Source organism: Meriones unguiculatus, chromosome 1, assembly GCF_030254825.1.
Source record: "Meriones unguiculatus strain TT.TT164.6M chromosome 1, Bangor_MerUng_6.1, whole genome shotgun sequence".
In the NCBI taxonomy this organism is placed as follows: Eukaryota; Metazoa; Chordata; class Mammalia; order Rodentia; family Muridae; genus Meriones; species Meriones unguiculatus.
In genome coordinates this window covers 37606784-37621428 of record NC_083349.1, presented here as the reverse complement: position 1 = coordinate 37621428, position 14645 = coordinate 37606784, and the positions used below count along the sequence as shown (strand labels likewise).

The following is a 14645-nucleotide window of genomic DNA, read 5'->3' as shown; positions in this document are numbered from 1 at the left end:
TTTCTGAACTCATCCTAGATCTGATGGAGTCAGTATTACTGAAGTTCACTTTCTTTATAATTAGGATTTTGTAGAGTTCACTTTCAAATAAAAGAGTTGTGGAACTGCTTTCAAAGAGCCCAAGTTTCAGTTTAGATGCTTTAGTCTTAAAAACATGTTTTATTCATTATGTAGATGTGTGTGTGTGTGTGTGTGTGTGTGTGTTGGGGGGAGAGGATGCTTTCTCAAATATGCATTTTGCTTTTGCTTTTAAGTGTTTTAAAATCTATTCCCAAGTCGCTTATTTGCCTGTGGTTGTATATGAGCACTGAGAGTGAGGGCCTTGGTGATAACAAGATGAGGAAAGCTGAATAAGAACAAGCAGCTGGGAGGGAGGGAGGAAGGACAGATGGGAAGAAGAAAAAGAAAGCGATGAAAAGAGAAGGGAGGAAGGAGGGAGGAAAGAAAAAGAGAAAAAGAGTGAGGGAGGAAGGAAAGATGGAAGGGGGGAAATGCTCAGTGTCTACACCAGGGGCTCTGCCATGTGTTTGCACAGAAACCCTCCTCCGAGCCATCTTAGAGGCAGTTGCTTGTACTTCTCCAGTAAGCGAAGATTGCTTCAATAAAACATGATTATTGAGCCTAACTGAGTGGCCGCAGGTAGTTGTTACCAGAGAACAGAGAAAAGAGCTGTGCCATGGTATGAAATCACTGGGAGCCAAGTAGATGATCAGATGTCCAGGGTAGGTCAGGTCTGCTTTAGGGTTGTGAGCACAAATACTTGACATCAAAATTGTTGATTCCTTCCTCAACATTCATTTACAAGTTGACCTCTAAGCAAAAACAACAAAAACCTGCTCCTGTATTGTGGGAATAAATGAACTGGTAACCAGAGAACACACCAAACTTCAGAATGAGAGGCAGTATGGGCGAGGTGTGAGGTCAGCCTCACCTTAGCAAGCAGAGGCTGGGATTTGCTTTGTTGGAGCCTACTCTTACCTGTAGGAAGGCTTCCCTAAAAGGAAAGTTTCAAAGGCAGAGGGCTAAAGAAGAACTTTGGTCCCTTTGGGACCAAAAGAACTATGGCTCAGATGGACCGTGCTGGGTTTCTGAGGCTCTACACTGATGTGCTTTGGATGATCAAAAGTGGTAATCCTTAAGACTAGGGGAATGAAAATCTAGATGCTGAGCCTGAAGCGATCACCAAAGAAACCTGGGCTTTTCTATATCCTACTACATCTCATTCTGAGTTTTAGAGTTCCTATGCTATTTTTTTTTTAATTTTGTGTGTATGAATGGTTTGTCTCTGTGCATGTTTGTGTACTACATGACTGCCTGATACCCAAGGAGGTCAGAAAAAGGTAGAATTAGATTCTCTGGAACTAGAATTACAGATGGTTTGTGAGCAACCATGTGGGTCTTGGGAATCAAACTTGACTTGTTTTGAAGAGTAGCCAGTGAGTGTTCTTAACCACTGAGCCAAGTCTCCAGCCTGGAACTCTTACTCTCTCTCTTTTTTTTTTCCTCACTAATTTCAGCTTTAAAATGTTTTCTGTTTATGCATTTATTTTCGTCTCAGTGAGAATCTGGGATATTTCTGCTTTTTGCCGGAGCAGGTGTGAGCTGACAGTCTCTTGCCTGTTGCTGTCTGTTGTGTCCCCTAAAGATCAAATAGGATTTTGAAAAGGCATGCACATGTCTGAACTGCAGCCCCACTACCTTATGCCTGGCTGGTACCTTTGATCACTTTGTACATAGTGCAAGCTATTGCTTCAGGATACCCTTACCTAACGTGCTTTGGACTCCCTTCAACTGCATCTTCCACCATTTCTCTCTTCCATTAGACTCCAGTCACACAGGCTTTCATTTTGTTTGGCTGTCCAAAGCTCTTTCCTGTCTCAAGATCTTTGTCCATGTTCTTAACTCTGCTCCAGAGGCTCTTCCCTTAGCTTGGCATGCTGCTGCCTCCAGTGCCTGCTCCAGCCACATCTTCTCTAACATCTTCCTCCAAAGCTGATCTAAAACAATCATTCCCTCTCCATTCTCTCCCCGTAGGACCTGTTTGGTTATCATTCTCACTCACACACTCCTCATATAGCCTTCATGTGTATTTGAATACAGGTAGTGCATTTGCTGTTCCTTTACCTCACTGAAACATCACTCCTCAAAGCAGCCACACCGTCTGTCATATCATGTTCTGTATTGAAAAAAAATCCTGCCAGGCAATACTGGAGATCTGCGGTACGGCTCTCAGCATCTGCACTATCCCTGTAAAACGCCAATAGTGACAAGGAACAGCAACATATGGTTTTAGAACCATCCATGAAGTTAAAGTTGTTTTTTTTGTTTTTTTTTCTGAAAAGGGTGTGTTTGGTATGTTTATCATTTGTCCAAGAAAAAGGACACTGCAGTCACGATGGTTGTCCCCAACAGCAGGCTGGCTGTAGAGCTATTTACTGCTTTCCATTTATCTGCTCAACCTAAGGACTAACGCGCATGCTATGTGTGGTGCTTATAGCTTCTACACTAAGGGGAACGCTCTCTCAGACAGACTCTGCAGGCATGGGTTCCATTTTACAGTGACATTCCACAAAGCTCCTTCCTTCTGCATCCCAGGAGGTGCTGTCATGCCACTGAAATGTCCTCTCCTGAGAGAGAGAAGAAGAGCGATCACCCGTGTGAAATAGTCCGATGTGTCAGTTTGCAGATGTACTTCCAGTTTTTTAAATTTTATGTGTGCGTGCGTTGGGGTGGGTGGGCATATGTGTGCAGGTTGGCCAGAAGAGGGTATCTGATTCCATGGAGCCGGCATTACAGGCAATTGTGAGTTGCCTGTTGCTGGTGCTGGGAGCTGAGCTCCTCATCCTCTGGTTGAGCATTAGGTATTCTTTATTGCTGAACCATCTGTCCAGTTCTGTGCATGTTTGCTTTTGAGGGCCACTGGGATAAGGATAAGTTTTTCGTTGTTGTTGTTTTGACTTTCCTTCAACCTTTAATTTTTTTTTTTTTAAATAGGTCAGTTTGGTTCATCAGTGGCATCATACTTCTTGTTCCTGAGGTGGATGTATGGCGTTAACATGGTTCTCTTTATCCTGACATTTAGCCTCATCATGTTACCAGAGGTAAGCTCTGGCCTCTAGCTTGTGAGGGATACTGAAACAAAGTCTTAAGTGATTGCCACCTCCCCATCCCCATTCACCAGTCTTTCTGTCTTAGAGTGACTAACTATGATCATATCTTAAGAGGTAGGATTCACAATCAGCTTAACCTTCAAAATATTACTCAGAACCAAAGGTCCTGATCCTTGTTCCAAGGACATATGACCCTCATGGAATTACATACAGCATGCTGTGCTTGTGTAAGTGTGAGCTTTATGTGGGAAGAGCCCTGGCTTTAATCAGAATCATATTGGTTTGCATTCCAATGCTTAGCACTATTGGTCAGTGGGAGACTTAGATACCCATTCAGTATTTATTTTGCTAAATTTTCTTTTAAGATTGTTCCTTACACAACTGAAAGTTCTAGCTTTTTTTCTATCTTTTTTTTCTTGCTAGCAATACTACTTTCTTTTTTTAATTAGTTTTTAATGTTAATCACAGATTATTTACCTTGTATCCCAGCTGTAGGCCCCTCCCTTTTCCCCCTCCCAATCCCACCCTCCCTCCCTCATCTTCTCCCTCTCTCTCTCTTTTCTTTTTCTTAATTGGAGGGACACATACTAGCATCATTTTCCTACAATAAACTTTCGTATCAACATAGTCATATCATACATAGTTTATGGGGTCAGCGGCCATGGAGTGTATTAGGATCAAAGTCAGAAAAGTAGAGGCTCAGAGTGAAGAAGAGACAAAACCCTGAGCTGGTATAGGGGACAGTGAATGGAGGCCAAACCACCAGTGTGCTTGCAGGCTTCAGACTTCTTTGGGTGCTTATTCTACAAAAGCTGGGTGAGAGTTTGTTTAACCTACAAAGGACCTGTTCTGGGACCAGTATTTTAAAACCAGTTTGTTTAATACAAGATCACCAATGGCCTAAACTGGGTGTTTGAATGACATTCTAGGCACCCAGTTTAAAATCAGTGAGTTCCCCTGCATTTGTAACAAGCTGCCTTGTCAGTAGAATAAGACTGCCTTCCAGCCATAAAGAGACTAAGGCTTCCCAAAGTGCAAAGAGCGAAGTATCTTCATTTCCACAGACTGAGCCTCACAAGTTCATGAGGCACATTGTAGAGGAGGTTTGACATATCCCCATTTGAAATATCCCAAACACACCCGTATAAGGCGTTAGGTAACTTAGTGACGATTGCTAAGTTAGTGCTAAGTTATTTTTGGTAACTTGGTCCGGGTTTAGGACCTCGGTTTCTTTTCTTACCCAGATTTTTCATTTTAGTCAGCTAGTTCTATAAATCCAATGACAATTCTGTTTGGCTCAGATGACAGTGGGAATAGATTCTCTCAAGTTAAGTTTCAGGCAGTGCAGCCAAATGTGCGTATCTCACCCATTTCAAATGAAGCCAGACTTTTTTTTTTTTTTCTTTTGCTTCTCTATCTAAGGAAACCTGAAACTCTGCCCTCCACTGCCTACTGTTACTCTCCTTAGCCTCAGAGGCAGGTAGAGGCTGGAATCTTTTACTCACGTGCTGTGCTAGCAGCCGCGCAAAGGAAATGAAAGGCTGTTGTTAATTCCTTTGAATTCCACAAGACTATGTAAAGCACTCTGCCCAGGCAGAGTGAGCTGGGAGTGTCCAGCCTATGGATACCTGTTCACTCGTGTGTGTTAGATACTAAAGGACATTCTGTTTCCTGAGCAATGCTTTCTAACTTCTGAATAGGAACAAAAGAGGATGAGCCCTCTGTGAGTTAGCAGAAACACCAGAGGCCAGAGCGTGTCATCTCCCAACCACGTGGTAACGTTTTAGAGTTGCCTTTTCCCAGCAGCCCCACCTTGCATTGTTCTGAGGCATGAGCCCTTTTGTCCCAGACTTAAGCGGTCTCCCCGCAAACCCAATACCTCAATTACCTTCTTTCTCTGAGCCCTCCAACTTTGGAGTGAAGCTGCGTGTGGAGAAGGCAATTCATTCTGTTCAGCCAAAGCAGCCAAAGGGCTGAGGTGTCAGATCATGCCCACTTGTACAGTAGGAATCAGGAAGGAGTAATTCCTAGCTTCTGGCTGGTTCCCTTCTGCACTCGGGCTTTAGACTGTGCTCACCACCTCCCTCAGGGGGAGACAAAGTTCATTTCACCCACGAAGGAGCTTTTGCTTGGCAAGCGGTGGGTGCTGGAGGATGCTCTATGCGTCCTCCCTATGAGCCTATTCTTGCCTAATTCCTAGTCCAGTGCTCCCGGGTGCTGTTCCCCACTACACTGCTTCTCTCCTTAGCCTGTAGCGGGGATTCAGGGCAGAAACCCTGAACTGAAGATGGCGCAGACGCTGCGCTCATCAGGATGTGAGCGGTTGCTTCCTGTAGAACGCATTCGGATGGATTACATGGCTGGTTCTCCTGAGGCTTCAGTCCTTTCCCATGAATGCTCCTTCCATTTCCTCTCCTATGGGGAGCTCTCATATGAAACTGTGCAGTGCCATTTTGATAAACACTATGTTGTTCCCGAAGATACCTCTCCTCTTTTAAGTATGGTGACTGTCATGGTGGGAGTGAGCGAAGGGCTTCTCAGCAAACCTCGCGGGGGGGACTGTAGTTGGCCTGCTTGCCCTTCACCCGGTGTACTCAGGGTCCTTACATTCTTTGTTCTTAATTCCGGACTTAGTGGATTCCCAGAAAACGAGACCCCCACATGGAGACCCACAGAGTCCGAATGAAAAACTGTCCCAAGTGTTTTTAAACGAAACCATTTGTGATCACATGTGGGGCTCAGATTTTGTTAACTGCTCTTTTTGCTTTGTCTCTAGTACCTCTGGGGTTTACCATATGGCAGCTTACCTAGGAAAACAGTCCCAAGAGCGGAAGAGGCATCTGCAGCCAACTTTGGCGTGTTGTACGACTTCAACGTAAGTTTCCCCACATAACCGTCTGTAGGGGAACAGCTTTTCCCTGTTGCTATTATTCTAAAGCACTATGCCCCCTTACAGGGCTGGTAGAATGTCTTAAGAATGATGTCCCTGCCTCTCGCTTATAAAAGACTGTATGTGTCAAAGTGTGTATAAATAAGGAATAAATAATAAATAAGGAGTAAATAGGAATATTGACTACGTACTAAAGATGAGCTCACATCCCAACGATTTAAATCAGATTTTCTTTTCCAAAGAGAAAAGAAAATATTTTTGCAAATGTGCTTTTTGAAAAATCTTACGGGATTCTTGGGAAACTCATTTTTCGACTTCTTGTTAACCCCTTCACAATTTTATACAAGATTCGTACACAAAAGTACTTAATAGTCACTACTAAACAAAGTTAAACATTTATATACTGAGAAATATCAAATTCTAAGTAATTATAAAAAAGTACTAACTTACTAAAGTAAATAGTAATCTGTTTAGCACTGAAATTAGTTTTACTTAACACCATAGTTTGCTTCAGGGGTGAATTTAGTAGACCTGGGAAGAGGGAGCCTGAACTCAAGAACTGGTTCTATCAGATTAGTCTATAATGAAGTCTATGGGGCATTTTTTTGATTTATGATTGACATGGGAGGGCTTAGCCCACTGTGGGCGGTGTCATTCCTGGGTAGGCAGCGTTCCTCCATTAATTTCCGCATGTTTTAGTTCTTGTCTCTAGGTTCTTGCCTTGAGTTCTACCCTGGCATCCCATGTTGATGAACTAAAACATGTCAGTTGAAATAAATCTTTTTCTCCCCAAGCTGATTTTGATTAGTGTTTTATCATAGCAACAAAAAGCAACTTAGAACATTTAATTACTATGGGACAGATATTCCTGCCCATTGAAATATCATTTTTGGGTATGATTTAAATCTGTGATGATGCAATTCTATGAATTCTTTAAAAAACACTAACTATATCAGAGATGTTTGGAAGCATGCAAGTAGGTAAAGATTCAAGGAAGAATTTAGAAAAAGGATTATTCAATCAATTTTTTTTGTTTGAAGAACCAAATTTTGCATATTGGAAATGATAAGCATTTAAAAACCTAGATTTTCTCTTTATAATCCATACCTGTATTCATAGATATTTGGTTTCTAAATTTTGAGTTTGTTGAGATGGGAAAATGGCTATTTCCTAGTCTCTTCAGCTCTTAATATAGCCCTCATCAAACTGGTAAGTAGCTCTCATGAACCCTGCTTTCTGTCACCATAGTTTGACTGTTTCTAAATTATTTTTCTCAAATATACAAATCAGAGGACATTTAGTCTTATGAATCTCATTGAACAGAAATCCTGACTGACAGGAAGATTTTGTTTTAAAGCCATGTGATGAAAACCACAGAAATAAATTTGAATGGTCAGTACCAGAACATACACATTTTATTATTATTATTTTTTATTATTAATTACACTTTATTCATTTTGTATCCCCCCATAAGACCCTCTCTCCTCCCCTCCCGATCCCACCCTTCCTCTCCTTTCTGCATGCATGCCCCTCCCCAAGTCCACTGATAGGGGAGGTCTTCCTCTCCTTCTTTCTGATCTTAGACTATCAGTTCTCATCAGAAGTAGCTGCATTGTCATCTTCTGTGGCCTGGTAAGGCTGCTCCCTCCTCATCGGGAGGTGATCAAAGGGCAGGCCAATCAGATTATGTCAGAGGCAGTCCCTCTTCCCATTACTATGTAACCCACTTGGACACTGAACTGCCATGGGCTACATCTGTGCAGGGGTTCTAGGTTATCTCCATGAATAGTCCTTGGTTGGAGTATGAGTCTCTGGGAAGTTCCCTGTGTTCAAATTTTCTTGTTCTGTTGCTCTCCTTGTGGAGTTCCTGTTCTCTCCAGCTCTTGCTATTTCCCACTTCTTACATAGTGGGAACACACACATTTTAAGACAGAGTTCTAGTCTCTAAGAGGACACAGCGAGCTACTAAGGAAGCATGAAACATAGGATCATTAGTAAGTGTGCCATTTTGAATCTTCAGCCACCCTAGTTGGACATTTCATTTAAATAAGCCTTTATTCACTGAATATAAACATGCATTGGCCTTACAAAACTAAATGCGACATGGACCTTGACCCATTGCCCTCATGTTAATAGGAGGAAGATAGATAGGCAACTAGTACGTGCTGTGCTGTGCAGCATATTAGCACCATGGAAACAAAAATAACAGCAGCATGAGGGTCCTGGGGAGTTCTGTTCAGGTGTAGTGTCTCAGTTACCATTCTATTGCTGTGCTAAAACACTGTGACTAAGGTCACTTACATAAGAAAGGATCTAATTGGGCTTGCAGCTCCAGAGGGTTACAGGCTATGATGGTTTAGTGAAGGCATGAAAATAGGCAGCTGGAGCAGCAGCTGAGACTGCACATCCTGACCCACGAGTAGGAAGCAGTATACTCTCTCTGCTTCCTACTTGTGGAAGCCCGCCTCCAGTGACACACCTCCCTTTCAAGGTCATAATTCCTGAACAGTTCAACCAGCTGGGACCAAGTAGTTGAACATAAGAGGCTATGGTGGTATTTTCTTTCAAACCACCACATATGATTAATTCTGCTGGAGAAAGGCTTAGTTGTAGAGCCTTGTTTTAAGTCCTTTGAAAGGCCCTTCTAACCTTGAGACTTTATACTTTACAGTTTTATTGTGGCATAATTTATAGACCATTAAATTCACCCAAAATAAGATTCTGATTTGATAATTTAAATTAAATGTATACAGCAGTAATAACAAGCCAGCTTTAAAATCCTCCCATCACCTGCTTTGGACCTCTTTTATGCCTGTCTGCAGTAAGCCCTCACCTCACAGTCTGACACTACTATTGCATCTATTTCTTTTTCTGTTTGCCTCTTGTTTTTTTGTTTTGTTTTGTTTTTTTGTGTGTTTGTTTTTGTTTTTTTTGTTTGTTTGTTTTTAAATAAATGCAATCTTATGATACTTTGAATTTATAGTCTGGTATCTTTCATTTATTATGTTTTAAATTTACTTATGCTACACATGAATCATAATTCACTGAGAAGAAAGAAAACTGTATTGTCTGGCTTTAATTTCCTTTGTTTATCCATTCACTGATGAGTGATGCATTTCCCCAATGTTTTGATTATTTTTTATGATGCTACTGTGAGTATTTGCTTGAATGATATTTGTGGACACGTGTTTGTTTCTGTTACATAGATAAGTCAGAGTAGAGTTACTGGGTAAACCTGTGCCTAACTTTTCAACAAGTTATTGGTGTCCAGAGTGATTTCATATTAAATATTTCCACAGTAGGACATGAGGATAATACTCCTCCACATCTTTAAGAGTTGACATTCTTGTACTTTTTGACTTTAGTATTCTCTATTGAAATTGTAGTAGCCCTTCTTTGTAACTTCAATTCACATTTTCTTATTACATACTGACAGCGTATTGCATATATTATGTGGTACAAAGTGATGTTGCAGTGTTATAATATAGAATAAAATGATTAGATCAAGCTAGTTAAGCTATCATGGAACTTGAGTACTTAATGATTTTGGTGATGAGAACTTTTGAAATTTACTATCTTAATATTTAAGAGTGCAGTACTAGGTTATTTGCCATGTTTTGCAATAGATGTAAATATAGATATAAAAATCTCGTATATATTCCTCCTGCCCAAGTAAGGCTTTGTGTCCTTTAATTATAATCACTCCCCTGTGCTCTGGAAGCTTCATTCCACTTCTTGTCTCTTTGTGTTTGGTTGATTAGACTGAACATAAATGAGAACATGCGGTATTTGTCTTGCTGTTTGGCTTAGAACACAAGTAGTACTTAGGAAACAACAGCGGCGCAAAGCTTATTGCATCAGACAAGGCTAGATTTGTGGTTACGGCAAGGTAATGAGGTCTTCTATATTATAGTAACCAAATAAATAAATCCAGCCAGACTCTAATAGGATTCACTGAAGGATCCTTGGGAAATAAAATTAGCAAACTGCTCACTGAATAGGATTAATATTGTTACTCTATGAGATGTTTTAGTTTTATGGGTCTTGAAGTTTGCGAAGCTTTGTCTGCTCTATTTCCTTTGAAGATTTTATTTTAACTTTGGCAGGGAAAGAATTTGACTGATATCAGCAGTATTCTGTTTTCCATTTGTGTCAGGAGAAAGAATTCACTCCATCCTCACATAAATGGGAACGAGTGCCATGGAGACAGTTGTATGGATAACTATGAAGACAGTGATGACTACAGATGAATAGAGAACATGCTAGATCTAAAGTCTAAGTAATAACTTAGAAACTTGAAGGTCATTTATTTATAACCAATCCTTATTCTGGGGAAGGTGAACTTTACCATTCCTGCTTTACAGATAGGGAAACCAAGGACTCCTAGGCTGTACAATTTCCCCTCAGTTCTTCAGGTAATAAATGTCAGGACTGGGATTCTTTTTTTTTTCTTTTTTTATTTATATATTTATTAATTACAGTTTATTCACTTTGTTTTCTACCTGTAGCTCCCTCTCTCCTCCCTTCCCAATCCCTCCCGCCCTCTTCTCCACCCATGTCCTTCCCCCTTCTCCACCCATGTCCTTCCCCCAGTCCACTGATGGGGGAGGTCCTCCTCCCCTTCCTTTTGATCCTAGTCTAGCAGGTCTCATCAGGAGTGGCTGCATTGTCTTCCTCTGTGGCCTGATAAGGCTGCTCCCCCTTCATGGGGAGATGATCAAAGAGCAGGACAATCAGTTCATGTCAGAGACAGTCCCTGTTCCCACTACTATGGAATCCACTTGGACACTGAACTCTGCCATGGGCTACATCTGTGCAAGGTTCTAGGTTATCTCCATGAATGGTCCTTGGTTGGAGTATCAGTCTCAGAAAAGACCCCTGTAGGTGTGGGATTCTTAACACAACTCTGAACCCTAGAAGCTAGTCTCTATGTGTACTGCCAGAGGCTGCTGAATTTTTATTAGAAATTTAGAACATAACATCATTTTACATGGAATTACTATAGATATCATCCTCCCCATGCCCAACATTCTAAAAACGAGGAAAAGTGATCTCAGGGTCTTTTGCTGAGCAAGCCCTAATCCAACTCTCTACCCATGTCCTACAGGCCAGCAGCAGTGTTTCTGTCCTAATTTTCAGTAGAATTCTCATGACTATTTCTAGAAAATTGATTCACATTGTTCAATTCTGTGTCCATGGCAGAGGGAAGGAATGGAAGCAGTTCAGTCTCATTTCCTACTTTGGTAGTAAACTTGTAGTTTCCAAATCAGCTCCTCAAATGGAAAGGCCTATTTCTTCCTTTTCTTGCCTGAGTTTTGACTTCACAAAGGTATTTTCTGTTTATCATAAGGTGAGTCCAGAATTCCATCATACCTCCTCAGAGGAAAACAGAAAGCTCTGCATTCCTGCCTCCAAAGAAGCACCAGGAAGAAAAGGTGTGTTCTGGTCCAGAGCAGAGATGACTGGTGGATGGATAGTCAGGCCGCAGGTTAGATTGTTTCTTCCATGTCAGTTTAGCTAGGCCATTCTTTGAAGGCAAAGGAAGAAAAGAAAGTCCTTAACACTATATTTATAGAACATTGCAAGTAGATGCAAGTATGACCTCTTGTGGTAGAAGAATCTACTAAGTAGAGAAGGTTAGAAGAAGTGGGCAAGAAATAGGGAAATTCTAAATAGCTTCTAGCCTGTTGAATATCCCTTGGGAATCTTGGTGCTTCTATTCCAGCTTGCCTCTGTCACTTGAAAGTGGTTTCCTCAACTCATCAAAGTCTCTAGTTGGTAGTAGAGCAGTATCATGTGACACGTGTGAGAGTTTCCAGTTTTATGATTCCTCAGAGTCACAAATTATCATTCACAGAACAAAATAGTTTTGATCCTTTTACTGAGTGCCAAATGTTTAAGTCTTACTGTTCAGGAGGGAAATCTATTTTATTAAAATTGTGAGAAATAGAGAAACCATCTAATATGTGCTATAAACCAAACAGGTAGAAATGTTACAGTTGGAATTAGTAGAATTAGAAAAAAGGAGTTTAAGTATGTGCTAATCATTTTATCATGACAAGGGAATATTAATTTTATTGGAGATAATTAATTTATAGAGAGAAAGGGTTTATTTTTTTGATTGTTCTGGAGAGTCTGTTTCAAGGTCAGGCAGCCCTGCAGCCCTGTACATCTGGTACAGGTGCCAGTTGACCATGGTAAGGAGTGGGTTTTGGAGAAAATTGCTCACCTCATGCCTCAAACCAAAAAGGGGTAGAAAAGACAATATCCTTGAGTTTTCTTTCTGACTGTTCATGACAAGAAGCTCCCCTTAGAGACTGTCTCCCACTAGGATTGGCCTGTGGACCTTTAACACACGGGCTTTGGAGAGGGTAGTTAAGATGCAGATAGTAGCAACTGGTAAGAAAGAAGATGTCCCTATGTCAGGATACTTCAAGGCACAAGGATGATGTAGGGAAAGAAGGAAAAAACATAATTTCAGTATCCCAGGAAGGAGAATGATGAGGAACAGGTGGAATTTGGAAGGTGCTTAAGCTGACAGCAGACACTGACATCACAGCATTGAAGAAACATGCTTAGAATAAAATGACTGCAGTCAGCTTTCCAGCCCGAGGGCACCTTGTGCAGTGTGGATGGGTAATCAGTGAGTTGACTTTGCCTTCTGTTTTCTACTGGTCAGAGAGGCGTGGGAGTTAGAAGAAACCTTTGAAGGGTCAGGAGAGAAGAGATAACACAATCATAAGCATTAAATCTTACATTTAAGACTACATTTCATCTTCATAACAAGCCTTCAAGATGGAGTTATTAATGTTTTTACAGTTGCCAAAGTCAACATAGATAATTAACAATTCATGGAAATTCTAACTAAACTCTGGTTGACTTCCATGTCAAGCTGCTTGTTCTACTTTAACATCTCATCTCAAGCCTGGTTCTTTCATATCCCCTCCTTTCAGTATGTCCTCGAAGGACCTTGGTCTGCAGTCCTAAACAGGGGTTTTCTTGTTAACAGCTCTTTTAAACAATCCTCCAGAGTAACACTGTTTACTCTGGAATGCAGCTCATGTCAGTGTCTTCTTTTATTGCATTGAACACACTCAGAGAGATTTTTGTGTCTTCTAAACAGAATAATATAGCTTCTATTTTAAAAGTGTTTCAGTAATCCAAATGCATCTTTATTTTCAGGGAAGTCATTTTTAAAAAGTGAATGACTTTAGTTTCTTGAAAAATAGGAAACAAAACTTTATTACATGAGAAGGCTCAACAGTGAAGAAAGGAGAAAGAAGCAGGAGCAAGACAAGTGGAGCATCCATAAATCGTGTCAGGTCTGATACCCACAAAGGAAACTGAAAAGGAAAGACTATTTAGGGGAGTCTGAAGCTAGAGGGGAAATCACTATTTGTCCACTCTCTCAGTTAGGGTTTCCATTGCTGTGAATAGGTACTACGACCAAGGCAGACTCTTACAAAGAAAAACGTTTCATTAGGGCTGGCTTACAGTGTCAGAGGTTTAGTCCCTTATGATCGTGGTAGGAAACATGGCAGAATGCAGGCAGATATGGTGCTGGATAAGGAGCTGAGAGTTCTATGTCTTGATTGGAAGGCAGTAGGATACTGTGTACCACATTTGACATAGCTTGACGGTATATGACCTCCAACCTGCCTCTCCACGGTGACATACTTTCTCCATCAAGGCTACACCTACTCCAACAAGATCATTCTTCCTATTAGTGCCACTCCCTATGGCCAAGCATGCAAACATATGAATCCATTGGAGCCATTCCCATTCAAACCACCACATCCAACATAACATGGTTCTATCATATATGGCTCATATGTTCAGTTAATAAATGGCATTATGCATTATATGTGGCCTCAGTATGAAGCATCATGATGTGCTCTGGTGGACCTAAAGTACAAAAGATGGAGGATGTCTCCAGAAGGAGACCTAAGCAGCATACCTACTCCCAAGGTATCTACCTGCTGGCTTGGAAGTGAGTTACCTCCTTCAGTTTGGATCTTAGCTTAGTATCTCCATCATTAGACTTCAGCAAGTTTAAAATACAGACAGTATGAATTCTTTGCCACAGCCATTGTCTGAGTTTAGACCAGAGCTAGGTCAACAGACACCCACCTCCTACATAATCCTCCCTTGGTGACATGACCCAAGACATGTCACCCAAACAGCTGACTGAGCTTCTTGGGAAGAAAAACAAACTTGTACAGTTTCCCTTTCTGCACAGAGATCTGGGTGAGATATCCTATGACTAGAAGGGGTGAGCATCCACTCATCTGTGAGTGACATTTTTGCAGCCTTCACAGAGCAGGAAAGACTATTGTCTGGACACATGGCCAAGGAGTAGCAGTATCTAAGGGCTGTTCACCCTTGGCTAACATGTTCTCAAGATCCGGTTACTCCCTGGATATACTTATCCTTGTTGTGTAAACCTGCCTAAGGCATACCTGATTGGTTGATTAAACGGACTGTACCTCGGCAGAGCAGAGTGGGGTAGGCATGGCTAAGGTTCCTGGGCTTTGGGGGACAGGAGAATCATGGGAGAGAGACAAACGGGAAGAGAGGTAGAAGGAGGACTCCATGATGGGTTAGCATGGAGAAGAAACGATGCGGGCAGTGAAAAAGGACTCCAA

General features: G+C 41.3%; 1 protein-coding gene across 1 annotated transcript in view; it reads left to right on the top strand.

Annotated features, from left to right (window-relative positions):
* Tmc1 (transmembrane channel like 1) overlaps window positions 1-14645 on the top strand; it is a 118804-nt gene that overhangs the window by 52755 nt on the left and 51404 nt on the right. Inside the window, exons 7-8 of the mRNA XM_060391752.1 lie at window positions 2995-3101; window positions 5887-5985. Coding sequence (XP_060247735.1) covers window positions 2995-3101; window positions 5887-5985 — 206 coding nt within the window. The remainder of the gene's footprint in view (window positions 1-2994; window positions 3102-5886; window positions 5986-14645) is intronic.